Source organism: Alternaria hordeiaustralica (assembly GCF_023758085.1).
Source record: "Alternaria hordeiaustralica strain BMP 2776 chromosome Unknown scaffold_7, whole genome shotgun sequence".
Classification (NCBI taxonomy): domain Eukaryota; kingdom Fungi; phylum Ascomycota; class Dothideomycetes; order Pleosporales; family Pleosporaceae; genus Alternaria; species Alternaria hordeiaustralica.
In genome coordinates, this window is record NW_026056779.1 from 113319 (window position 1) to 126436 (window position 13118).

At 53.8% G+C, this 13118-nt stretch overlaps 5 protein-coding genes across 5 annotated transcripts; 3 read left to right on the top strand and 2 right to left on the bottom strand.

Moving 5' to 3' along the window:
- Window positions 1-126: 126 nt before the first annotated feature.
- On the bottom strand, window positions 127-2520 carry J4E84_004463 (uncharacterized protein; the record flags this gene model as incomplete). Its single annotated transcript, XM_049387066.1, has 1 exon — window positions 127-2520. The coding sequence occupies one exon, from the start codon at window positions 2518-2520 to the stop codon at window positions 127-129; it is 2394 nt and encodes a 797-aa protein (XP_049244839.1).
- Window positions 2521-4684: 2164 nt separating this feature from the next.
- On the top strand, window positions 4685-5881 carry J4E84_004464 (uncharacterized protein; the record flags this gene model as incomplete). Its single annotated transcript, XM_049387067.1, has 1 exon — window positions 4685-5881. One exon carries the CDS (start codon window positions 4685-4687, stop codon window positions 5879-5881), a length of 1197 nt encoding a protein of 398 aa, XP_049244840.1.
- A 1019-nt stretch (window positions 5882-6900) lies between these two features.
- Window positions 6901-8919, top strand: J4E84_004465 (uncharacterized protein; the record flags this gene model as incomplete). The annotated part of the gene is made up of 1 exon (XM_049387068.1): window positions 6901-8919. One exon carries the CDS (start codon window positions 6901-6903, stop codon window positions 8917-8919), a length of 2019 nt encoding a protein of 672 aa, XP_049244841.1.
- A 225-nt stretch (window positions 8920-9144) lies between these two features.
- Window positions 9145-9790, bottom strand: J4E84_004466 (uncharacterized protein; the record flags this gene model as incomplete). The annotated part of the gene is made up of 2 exons (XM_049387069.1): window positions 9145-9707; window positions 9760-9790. 2 exons carry the CDS (start codon window positions 9788-9790, stop codon window positions 9145-9147), a joined length of 594 nt encoding a protein of 197 aa, XP_049244842.1.
- A 621-nt stretch (window positions 9791-10411) lies between these two features.
- On the top strand, window positions 10412-12764 carry J4E84_004467 (uncharacterized protein; the record flags this gene model as incomplete). Its single annotated transcript, XM_049387070.1, has 3 exons — window positions 10412-10685; window positions 10724-10729; window positions 10864-12764. The coding sequence occupies 3 exons, from the start codon at window positions 10412-10414 to the stop codon at window positions 12762-12764; spliced, it is 2181 nt and encodes a 726-aa protein (XP_049244843.1).
- Between the last annotated feature and the right edge of the window lie 354 nt (window positions 12765-13118).

A 13118-nucleotide genomic window follows, 5' to 3' on the forward strand; every position in this document is an offset into this window, starting at 1 on the left:
CTGTGTGGAGTTTCCACTGTCCTCAATCCATGCCACCAATGCGCCGTTCAATGTGGGGGTATATACGTGCTATCAACGTTCGAAATATAAACAGAAACATGCGAGAGAAGATGGTGCGCCGACAAGCTACCTGTTGTGATCTGTCCGAATGTGGTTTTCGGGCCTGCTAAAGTCGATAGTTGAAGTCGACTCGTCTTGTGGCAACGGTGAACTCGGTGCAGATGGCGGTTGTCGCATCTCTGTCCCAAGACCACCAGTGTTGTGTTGGCGACCAAGCGGGGCTGCCGGCGAGAACCGGATACGGGGAGTGCGTGTGGAGTTTGGCGAGGCCGACAGGTTGACGACCTCGCTTGAATTAGTCCCTCCGTGAGATTGATCTTGTTCGCTCGGAGTTGGCGCACTCGCTTGCTGCGTACCCGCACTGGCAGAGGACTCGTCCTGTTGCGCTTGTTGCTGTTGGCGGATAATGTCCGGAGACCAGGTTTGGCCCCGAGGTTGGGCAGGAATGATTGTGACTGGTAGAGTCGTTTCGTGCTGTGACCCAGGCTTCTTCTTCGACCTGAGCTTCTCGCCTTGCTGTGCGGCAAAGGTACCCAGGCGATCAGCTAGAGCTAGCCCATTGTAGTTACGAGGGGGTATGTTGGCTGCGACGTCATCTACCGCGAGTGGTTCGATGACCTGCCCCCTCTGGAGTTCCTTTGGCGGGGTCCGTCCTTTTCGTCGGAATGGGTTTCCTAAAGCTTGCCATTGGAATCTACTCCGGCTGGTGACAGGTTCCAGTTCTCCTCCCTTTTCAGGATCCTCAGGATCAGCTGGTTGGGCCTGGGGTTCCTGTGATGAGTCTTGTGTTTGTGGTTGTGCTTCACGATTTCCTGGTCGGTCGTCTGCCGGTGCGTGCCGGGGATTCACAGGTGTATCGCTGATGGGATGATAGCGGACTGTGTATACAGTCGAGTCAGCACTGGTGGTGTCTGTCCTGCTGACCGGTGATGCGATGACTGGTACCGGAGGCGGGGTCTGCACTCGTACATAGGCCCGCGAGTTGCGGTCTCCACGTGCAGCAGATGCGGACCTTCGCACAACCGGGGGTGGTGCAGGAATGTGGATGGTGCGCTTCTTTCGTGCTTCTGCTCGTGGCGATTCGGTCATCTTGCGTCCAAACCTCTGAGCAAGGTCGTTGAAGCGGCCGGCATGTGCTGATGCTGATGTGAAAGCGCCGAATCCGCCTGAGCTTCCCCCACTCTTCTTCTCATCTTTTTCTGATAGCTGACCCTTGCGTTTCGAAGGCCATTTCGAGTCGGAGGGTGTGTTGTCGAGCATATCGTCTCCATCGTATATTTCTCTCCCCAAAATTCCGTCTTTTCTCTCTTCTCTTTCCAGCGCTTCAATGCGCTCCACCCACTCCCAAACGATGACACTGGCAGCGGCAGCCCCTACCCAGCGGAAGTAGTCTCCCCATCCGGCAATGGTGTAGTTGGCGATATCGGTAATGAAAAATACGACGGGCGTGAGAATGGCAATGATGGATAGCAGGGCAACGACGCTCATGTTCCACATCATGGAGTGGTAGAAGGCGTATCGTCTCTTGGTGATGGCGTAGTACATGACCCAGGCGGCGTAGAGCATGCTGAGTGATAGTTGGAACAGGTAGCTGAGGGCGGGGATCGCGGTGTCGAAGTGTGCGGGGCGGCGTTGGTTCTCATAGGGACCGAAGCTGTTCAGACAGCTGAATGCAATGTCGAGCAGGATGAGAGCGAATCCGACCCATTTGATGATGACCTTCTCTTTGTGGCGCGGGAATAGGCGTATCAGGGTCTGTACTTGTGCGAGCCAGAGGAAGATGTCGGAAACAACGCGCGAAACCTTGATTTCCATGCCAGCCACGACCTGGTCGCGCAGCTCCATGGCGTCGATGAAGCCCTCCTCGTACTGGCGTTCGGCGATCTTGAACGTGTCGGCGGTGGCGAGCGTCAGGGAAATGGCGACGGTCAGGGCCGCGGCCTTCTGCAGCCATGGACGGCTTCCGACTCCGATGATGGATCCGCTCCCTGTTGCGCCGCTGATCATGCCGCGTCGTCCCATGAGCCCTGAGCGTCCCGAAGCGTTGCCGACGAAGAAAGTGCGTGGTGTGATGATGAGCATGATGACGAGCATCCAGGCGATGACGGTCGCGGCGCCTGTCGCGTAGGCCTGGGGCGTAATGGATGCGTGGAAGGGGTCGCGCATGTCGGCGACGCTGGTGATGCCCCCCGTGCCGTCGTCGATGTTGCCCTGCTGGGTGGCCGTGTTGGTGCAGAGCGGGCGGAAGACGGCATTCTGGTCGAGCGTGATGGTGTTGCCGGGCGAAATTTCGATGGTTCCGTGGGCCGGCAGCTTGTACGAGGGACAGTGCTGGTATCGGTCGTCAGTCGCGTGCGTGGAGGGCGTCGCGGTCGTGATACTCACGTAGGGTCGGGTGGCATCGGGCGCGCGACGGTCCAGGAGAGGCGCTCCATGCCGCCAGGACTCGGCCTCCCACATGGTCGGTCGGCGGTTATACTGGTCCAGCAGCAGTTCGTGTCCGGTAGAAGAAGCCCATGGAGATTCAGACGAGCGACATGGCCTGTGTGTGGTGTTGAGGTCGAGGGTCGCCGTCGTGGGTTAAGCGTCAAGGCCAAGTGGGAGGTGTCTGGGCGAAGCTTGAGGGAATGCAGGCGGTCCCGGTGGCACCTGCCGTTCCAGACTGCCACTGCCCGCCGCTGATTGGCGCGTCTTTCGGCCCTTCCAAACAGAAAGTCAGAAACTACCACCAGCCGCGGAGCCCCCAGTCACTCCGCAGCCCGAAACGTCGCAGACTGAAGCCAGCAGAGTGGGCCGCGTGTGCAACTCCAAACTGCTTCACGCGCGCTCTGGGCTTTCTCGCCCGTATCAATCGCGAACACTGTGCAGCCTCCTCAGGGTGAGTGAGTCTCGTCCGCGCATGAACCAATCTCGTCGGCGCAGGGTGGCAGGGCGCGCGCAGCCTCGGATCATATCGGGGAGACATGGGGGACCCTCTTTTCGCGACTGGGGAAGCTGGATGCCTTCCCCAGCACTGACAGCAAAATCTAACCACCCTGCCGCTACTGCACCGCCAGATCAATACGTTCATGCGATGCTGAGCAGGTAGAGAATATGGTTTGCCCGTTCCCTGCTCACGCTTCAAACGACAGCTCGGGGCTAAGATTCACTACTGCTACTGCGTCTATCCCAGCCCAGCGCTGAGGCTCACAGATGGCGTGATCTCGGTGACAGCTGCACCATGACTGAAGCCCAGTCCGCACAACAACATCGAAATCCTTAGTTCAACGTCGACTACATCCCAAAACCGGATTCTGCATCCTCACAATGCACCAGCAAACACATCATCGCGAGTGGTCTGTATACCAGCCGTTGTAGCCGGGCATCGTCCGAAAAACACTTCGAGTCGACCACGTGCATGCGCTTCGCTTAATTGAATAGAGCGCATTCAGTTCATTCGACACACGAATCGAGCTGTCTCGATCTGTTCAACCTTGAGAACACCAACCTCAAGAGGCAATCGGGACAAGCTGCTTCGTGCGGGCGAACATCCGGGAAAGCTTGAACACGCCCACGTTCTGGCCATGCGCGTCTAGAACCACCAACACAGTTCAGCCTGGTCTGACGCGCTTGATCCTTCCGTGAACATCTCTGCAGCTGTTCGCCAAGGGACACTACATGCTGCCGACTTCCGATCCTGATGCCCCTCGTAGCCTGCAGTCAGTGTCGCACGACATGACGAACCTGTGGAACGTGCTGTCAGCCGAACTCTGTTGTCAGCTCTCACCGCTTGCGATAACTTGGGGATATGTATACAGCGAACAGGTATCACCAAAACCATCATCTCCACGTTTATCCGCTGGAGTTCGACAAAAAGATACTCGCGTCTCAAGTCGAGCGCAGACTTTGAATACCGCATGCAACTGATGTGTATGTCTGCGTGATATGTCGGTCCAGACTGCCCTTCCAACACGCGCGCTCTTCTATTTTACGCTTCCCCTACAGTATCTTACACTTTGCTCTCTGTACATCGGCGCAGCGTAGCTTTTCTACATATTAGAAATGTTCAATGTAAGTGTGGGATCTAAAATCTTCGAGGTGTATAGAGGTATCAGAATCGGGTAGCTTGGTGCCCTGAAGCTCGTCGAACGAGAGTATCGTCGCCTTTGAGGATATCAAGCGGGTTTGTAGTATTGACTTGTGAAATGTCTTGTGGAAACCTGGGTACGTGAGTCCGTACGTAAAGGTTGGAACTGTTTGTCATGCACACTCCATCACCAGACATGTATGTGAAGGTACATTCAATTCAACGAACGCATTCTCACATAGGAGTATGTGAACCTATTTGATGTGCCAGGTATAAGTATCCCTCGACATAGCCATCCTTGCGTTGCTTCTTTAGAAAACGCATTATACTATCGACAACTATATATATCTTTCAACTTACTCATCATTTCAACCAGTATTCGCCAGGAGCGAACATCAGCATATCGAACAACCACGTTTACTGCAGTCACACACAACTACAAAGAGACCATTCCAACGTCACCTAGCTATATTACGCCGAATCTCCCATCGATAACCTGCTTGTTGATATAGGATCTGTTCACGCAGGAAGTGATATCTTCAAGATCTCTAGAACACGATGAAAGACCTAGTGTTGGCACCAAAGAGCAAGATCGAGACGAACACATACCGCCAAGATCTCAAAGCTTTGGAAGCACTGCGGGCCGGAAAACCAGAACCTAATTTCGACAAGAAGAAGCGGCTTCCGCCCCCAAACGAGGGAAAGGGCTTGTATGACCCGGTGTTGGCACCAAAGAGCAAGATCGAGATGAAGAACTATCGCCAACAGGTCAAAGCCTTGGAAGCTCTGCGTGCCGGAGAGCCAGAACCCAAATTCAAGAAGAAGTGGGTTGAGCCCCCAGATGACGGAAAGGGCCTACCACCTGCAGTTATAAGAAAGGGTACCGTGGAGAAGAGAAAAAATAGCTACTGGGGGAACGGCTGGGACGAGCAGATAAAAGCTGAGCGTCTTGAACACAAACAAAAGCAGGCGGAAAAGTTTCACTCGAAAAATAAGGAGAAACAGTTGAAATCTAACATGATTCAGAACAAAAGGAGGAAAGATATACTTGATGAGAGCAAAAACAGGCATCATGAAATGTTCATGCTCACCCCGCATGTGGACCACAAGGAAGTATACAAACGGAGCGAACAAGAGGAATACGATCAGGCCCGTGACTTCAAAACGTTCAAAGTACCAGCAAGGAAGACGGCATCAAAATGGGGTGCAGAGTACGACAAGATGGAAGGCCCCCTAGTTTCAAATCACACGCAGCAGAGTGCGATAGCTATTCCTCCAGCCGCTGGCGCACGAGCTCGGAGATTGAGCTTCCACGACAAGACCGAGCTGGGGAAAGCAGTGCAAAAGAAACCGATCGACCACAAGAAGCACTTGATTGTTGACAAGAAGCCAGTCAACCAGCACCCACACCGCGAGATCTCACCGGCCTCTTCAGCTCAGCCTTTGGCTCGTAGGGGTAGTTGGCACGGTCGTGTAGAAGATGATGGATCCGGGGTATTGCAACGAACGCGAGATCCCGCGAAGAAGAAGGATGACAGCGCATATTACGAACGGTTGATTCACGGACTTGCAATTGATTTGAATTATGCATCTTTCGATGAAGCTTACCTTGATATAGAGAGATCGATGAAAACTGGGGAAAAGATCGATGTCAAACAGCGATCTGATGATATGTGGGCGAAGCGCTGGCGGGATTTCGATCGAGATATGATCAGAGAGGGCGTCGACCCTGCATATTTCAAGTCAAGTTTCTAAATAGAGGAACTCGCTAGGTAGCGTCGAGAGGAGGTGGAGTTTTGAGACGAGTAGGGTTTATGTAGGAGAGCTTCAGGAAGACGTGTACGATGGGATGTATCGCCTTGTTATATAATCGACCGTGACGCCGCTGCCGCCGCCATGTCTACAGCATTTCTCTTGAAAACTAACATTATTCGCAAAATAATTGAATCCCCCCTTTTAAGGGAAGAACCAGACAGGTGTTTGCAGCCTAGTTTAGTTTTGAAACACGTTTTTGGATACCTTTAAGGCAGTGTAGCCCAAACAGCCTTTTTTGAGATGTTGTAGCTTGTAGAAGTGGGGGTGTAAATTTTCCCTTGAGTATAGTGACGTGCATATCAGACCAGGGCCTGGTCTTGGTTTGGGCCGGTCATTGGAATGGTACTTTGGTATATAGTCGGACTCCCGAGGTCATCCGTGGAAGTAGTATTGACACAGTAACAAGGCCGAGCTTTTACAACGGAAAGAAACGATAGAGTAACAGCCTGTGAGATGGATTTGACATGTGTAAACGTTGTTCGAAGACCTGTTTTACACATTCGTTCTGTGCAGTTGCCATCTGGGCAGTTGGAGCTCGCGTAGACGCATGACGCTAGCGCACGTGCTCGCGCGCCTGCCTGAATCGCCGGGTCCTTGCAGATGCGCACTCTTTCTGCCGCCCCACCGTCATCGAAAGGAAGACGCATTGTTGCCGTCTTGGAGCACTCTCTACAAACTTTTGGGTATTATAACAGTCGCGCATCTATCCTCGGGGCTTTGCGACCCTCGCACATCTACAGCGACGTTTTCGCAACGCGATTGTCCGACGCGACGGCGCTGCGCAAGATAGAATCTGGGCCGACACTTCAGTGAGAGACATCCATAGTGAAGCAGACTCTAAGACTGGACACGCCAAGATGGCACCCAAGAAGGCGCGCGATCGCAAACGGCAGACCAAAATCAACTTTTCACCTGCCTCCCAATCCTCACCCGCGACTAAATCGACTGCCGCCACAACTATGGGAACATCGCCGTCGCGGCCGAATCTCATGGCTACGACACCGACAAGACGAGCGCCTAGCAGAGTTTCCAACAAGAGCAAGAACAACAAGCATGATTCCTCGAGCGAGGACGAGTTGGTAGTGGGAACAAACAAGGCGATGCGGTTAGGGATGCCAGTCGGGGGCACAGCGCGTGGTATGTTCGATGGATCGAACAATGGCTCTGCCAGCTCAGAGACGTCGGAAGAGGAGGACGAAATACAGGTGGAGCAACCGAAGTCGCGAAAGCGGAGACGAGCACCGACGCCCAGCGAATCTGAAGACGAGGAACCGACAGTCACAGTCATCCCGCGCAAACGACAACGCCGTGTTATCGAGATCGGATCTGATACATCGGAGAAACCGAAGAGCAAGAAGAAGGAAGAGAAAAAGAAGACCAAGTCTTCGAAGGCCAGCAAACGGCGAGAGAGGAAGGAGAGTGCACCAGAGGAGGAAGAGTTGCGGCCTGCGCCTCGCAGCAGCCGAAGAAAGACTGCGGAGAAGGCCACGACACCAGACGAAGATGAGGATGAGGACGAACCTATTACCCCAGCACCGAGCTCGAGGCGGAAGATCGTCCGCAGGCGTTCTCCATCCGCTGAAACAGAGGAACAGAGCCCACCTCGAAGCACGAGGCGCAGACTGAAAAGACGAAAGTCACTTTCAGAAGATGAGAAAGAGCCGTCAGCCACGCCCCAACTTACAAATCGTGGGGATTCTGCGTCAGACGATGAAAATGAGGAAGAGGGCGAGGGAAGCGCAAACAATGACGAGGACGACGAGGAGCAAGACGAATTGAAAGAGGAACTTGCGTTTCTGCGGTCCTCTCCATTACCAGATCGCGGCAGACTGAGAAGCACGCAAGGCAAGCCCAAAAACAAACGCCAGGAAGCTCTAGAGGCATTGAAAAGGCGACGTGCTGGTACCAATGAACCGCCCTCTTCTGCGACACCTGGGCGCAAAAGAGCGTTTGTGGTGGAAACAGACTCCGAGTCTGAACTCGAGGTTATCAAGGAAGAGCCAGACAGTGATCTTGAGATCTTGGAACAGGATGACATCGAGGACGACGAGCAAGAGTCAGACCGCGATGCCAACGCCCTTGACATGTTTCAAGAAGACCAAGAAGATGAGCATTTCATCGACGACGATCCGGATAATGTGATCGGAGAACCGTCTGTCAATGACGATCTCGATGAAATGCGTCTGGCGTTCAGTCTGTCGCGCGCGAAAACACGGGATCTGTTCAAACACGCTGTCGAGTGGATGGTCATGAAGAAGATTCATCCAGCTTTCGATGCGGAGAAGAACGTCTACGTGCTGACTTTCCGCAAACTGGACGATGAAGTGAAGGGTCTCGCAGGTTCCAAGTACACATCCTCAGCCTGGACAGCAGACTTTACCAGAGCTATTCGCGCAAGACCGTTGCTCTTGATGAACGAGCTCAGCGCTGCCGAAAGGGCCGTAATGTCACCACATTGCGAAGCATGCAACCGAACCAACCACACAGCTAGCTTCGAGGTCCTCTTCCAAGGCCAGCCCTACCACCCGGAGACACTGGAACCTCTCGCCAATGCCTCAGATGATAGCGATAGCGACAGTGACTCTGCCTTATCCGCCGACTCTGAAACCCACCTCAACGGCGAAAAGCCAACCTTCAACTACCAAGGAGACCGGATACCTCCAGAGTCCCACCGCTTTCCACTGGGTTCAACATGCAAAGCTAATGCCCAAGTTGCGCATACATTGTACCACTGGCGCTACAATCTCTACCAATGGGTCAAAGACTACCTCAAAGATGAGGGACATCTGACGGCGGAGAAGCTAGTCAAGCGAGATGGACGAAGCGATCGCAAGAGGGAGAAGGAGGCACGAAAGATTGTGGATACTATGGAGGAGAACGGGCGCATCAGGCAGCTCTACCACTCGTACAAGGATCAGCTCAGGGCAGCGGTGGAGGCAGATAATGATTATGCGAATGGATGGGGTAGGAGGGGTTGATGATCTGTGCGTCTGCTTCGAGGGACAGAGCGGTACTGGTAGCCTAGATTACTTTGTTATTGACGAAGGCTGGCTTGTATATCAGCACATCATTTCGACCGATAATGAGCGTGGGCGTTGAAATGACGATGACGAGAAGTCCAACGTATCAATTCGTAACTTTTGGGTATCATATGCTTCGTGACTTTTGTGTTCGAGCCTTCTTTCTTTCTTGCCTATTCCAACTCAAAGCATCTCCTCTTCCTCCACAGGCGCCGGAACGCTCTGCGCAATCTCAACATCCACCTCCTTGCCGTCACCCTTGACATCGTCATCTTTGACCTCAGCACCGTCCTCGGCCGCCGCCTCCTCCTCGTCCATATCCTCATCACTAACCCACTCCCTTTCCTTCCTCTTCTCCTCCGCCTCCAACTGCTCAAGCGCAACCTGCTTCTTCGTCTTCTTCGTGCCATCGCCATTGACGTCCTCCCATTGCTTGGCCCTATCCTTGATCTTCTGTTCTTTGCCTACACTCTTCATCCGCTTCTTCTCGAGCTTCTCCATGTTTTCCTCCGCACGGTCAAGGCCCTTTTCGTAGCGTAACCGTTGTGCGCGGGTCATGTTTGTGCCCTTCTTACGCTTCTTCTGGATGCCGGCATCTTTTGCGGCGAGGGCGTGGGGGTTTACTTTGGAGGGCCGTGAGGGCGAGGCGGAGTCGCGGGTTGTGTGGGCGGGTTTTTGGGCGGCTTTGTCGAGGTTGAGGGAGGGGGAGACGGCGCGACGGGCGGTGCGGGAGTGAATGGACACCGCTGTGTGGTTGTTAGGAGTTGTTCATGAGGATGGTGTATTCGAGGTACATACGGCGCTTCTTGACCTTTGCTGTCTTTGCCATTGTGTGTTGGTTTCTGGCTGTCGCTACAGAGTTCCAGTGGTGTGAAGGGATTGAGCAAAGACGCGCGATTGATTGTGAAAATCACGGTACGTGGTATACTTCCTAGTGAAATCTCGTGTGCACTCGCACGCCAACCTAGGAAAAAGCTGAACAGCCTAGAGCCTACGTTGACGTTAGGTCACCTACTTTGTAAGGTTTTAGCTTAATGTAGCCTGCAGACCTGTCCAAAATCTCCAAAAGTCCCCACTAGCTCGTGAACGCGAACCCAAAATTCGGGATCCACTTGAGCCGCTAGCGCGCTCCCGCACCTTCCCCGATGACCCTTCAGATGCCTCGCCCTTGGCCTAGATATTCACGCCGTTCCGCCACCACCGCCGTCGCCCGCCTCGCCCCGACTGTCGCACCCAGTCTCTCGCCCATGTCGCAGACAAACACACCGCCGCGTTTGCTCTGTCTGACTACATCCATGCGCTGGCCCGAAGGTTGAAAGACCCACCATTTGCGCCTGCAAGCGTTACCCAACTCCTAGTTCAACCTGGAAAAGCCTTTCGCTACCGCCGCTCCCACAGCCTGCCTGTAGCAGCCTAGCGTTTCAAATTTATTCCTACCTTGCACCCAGCTATGAGCTACGCAGAGTACCCCGAATTCGAGGCCTATCAACAACGCTGGAACACAACCCAGTCGCATACCACCATCACGTCCGCTCTGCTAGGCGCTCTCATCGGTCTATACATCCTCTTCAAAGCCTTGGACGTACTCGGATTTCCCGTCTGGGATTTTATACAGCGCTTTCTCGAGATGGCGACCGACGTCCTGCGCATGCGCAGCGCCTCCTTCAGCTCAACAACCTCCAACACCACCGACGACGACACCACACAACAGGGCGGCATGTTCGGTAGCCTCTTTGGCATGAGTCCGGGAAATCTACTACAGAAAGGGGTACGAGGGTAAAGTAGCCGCCACGAATAGCTGTCAAGATATGTTGCTAACTTATTACTAGTATGTAGCCCCCTTGCTATACTTTGCTAACGCGGTTCTAAGACATCTTACTATTCGTGCTGACAGCTTGATAGGTGTCGCGAACGCCTTCTCGCATGGCCCCAGCGACGTGCCACCAGGCCTGGGCAATATCAGCAACTCTTGTTACCAGAACAGCGTTATCCAAGGCCTCGCCTCCCTTCCATCGCTACGCGACCACCTTTCCAAGACGACCTCCGCACACCCCGCGCTTACCTCCGAGAGCACAAATGGCGCGTTATTCGACATCATCACTAAGCTCAACGACCCTGCGAACACGGGTCAGCATTTCTGGATCCGTGGCAAGTTGAAGTCGATGAGCACTTTCGAGCAGCAGGACGCGCAGGAATATTATAGCAAGATATTGGATGCACTTGATGAGGAGGTCAAGAAGACTGCGAGCAGTAAAAGGCGGTCCTCTGTCTCGTGGCTTGAAGTTACAAAGAGCCTCAGTGACTCTAAGGACCTGGATGAGAAAACGCAAGAAGGAACAAAAAACGGGTCGGACGCGACGGAAACATCACCTCAGATTCCATCGAACCCGCTCGAGGGACGCCTCGCCCAGCGCGTTGGCTGCACATCTTGCGGCTACTCTGAAGGCCTCACGCTCATTCCGTTCAACTGCATCACCGTATCCCTTGGCAGGAACTACAACTACGACGTCCGCGAATGTTTAGACGAGTATACGACCCTAGAATTCATCGATGGCGTCGAATGCGCCAAATGCACGCTGCTTAAGCTGGAGAAGACACTCGCGCCCCTAGTCGCTGGCAAGCCGGAATCGCCGCTGAAAGCAAGACTAGACGCTGTACAGGAAGCACTCGAAAAGGAGGATTTCGAAGATAAGACACTGCTGAAGACCCTGAACGTGCCAAAGAAGAACTGGGTGCAGAGCACGAAGTCGAAACAGGCAGTCGTTGCGCGAGCGCCCCAATCGTTAGTCCTTCACGTCAACCGAAGCAGCTTTAACGAGTATACTGGTATGCCATTCAAGAATACCGCAGGCGTCGCATATCCATCAGTGTTGGATCTTGGGAACTGGTGCTTGGGTGGCATTCCTCATGGTTCACAAAAGCCCGCTTCATCGGAAGAGGAGTGGCCAAAGGATCCTAGGCAGTCGATGCTAGCAAGGGATGAGCCCATGACAGACTCGCCCTTCCAATACCGACTTCGCGCTGCTGTCACGCACTACGGTTCGCATGGTAATGGTCACTACGTCTGCTACCGTTCGCATCCCAAACCTGCGCCTAAGCCCAAGAGCGATGAAGATGCTGAAGTGTCGTCAACCAAAGACGAGGAGGCCGAAGACGTTGCGATGGAAGACTCACAAGAAGACTCATCGGCCCCACAGCAAGAACAGTGGTGGCGCTTCAGCGATGACAGCGTATATCCAGTATCCGAGGAAGAAGCGCACCAAGGCAATGTCTTCATGCTCTTTTACGAGCGCATCGATGAAAGCACTCCTTCAACACCCGACGCCAGAGTAGAGTCTATATCCGCAGCAGAAGAAGCACCCTTGCCACCAGCCGATATTCCCATCGACGCATCTACAGTCGTGGATGATGAAGCCATCAAGGTCGCCCTACCCGAAGACAACGACGACGACCTCCTCGACACCCTCCCCACACCAACACACCCACCCACTCTCGACCCTGCGTCACCCGCACCTCCAGCCCCAGAACCCGCCTCCCCCTCCCTCACAATCAGTACCCCCACTGAATCCACCCACCCAATCATCCAACACGACCCCGAGACCGAAGCCAGCGACGCAGAATCCGAAGACGCGCCTTCCACCCAACTCACCTCGGATTACGAGTCTGAAACTGATGTTTCGACGCCGCCGAAATCTACGCCTCTTGTGCCAAAGGTCAGTCCGCGTCTTATGCGTACGGCGGGGAATGCGTCGAGGAGAGGGGACAGTGGGAGGCAGAGTTTGCCGTTGGTGTCGGCTACGTAGTTTGGTAGCGGTGCGAAACGGGTTAAGCTTGAGGGTGCGTGGTGTGGTGTTGTAGAGTAGGGGGGATAGTGGAGAGTCGAGGATAGTGTGCTGGCGCGGATGAAAATGAGGGTGTTGTGTGTTTTCATGGGATTTGGCGTTGAGGTTACCTGTTTGCCCGACAGGGTCAGGTTGGCGTTATTGATTGACTTATCTTTTTCGTGTGGGTATCGCATAGCTAGTTTCTTGAGGTCATCGCTATGCTTGACTGCTATGGTATCAATTCTTCAAAAGTAGTACTTTCATCTTCTCCAACGTGTTGTGTGGTAGTAATATCCTCAGCCCTACTATGTATGTACTCATCTATGCTGTATT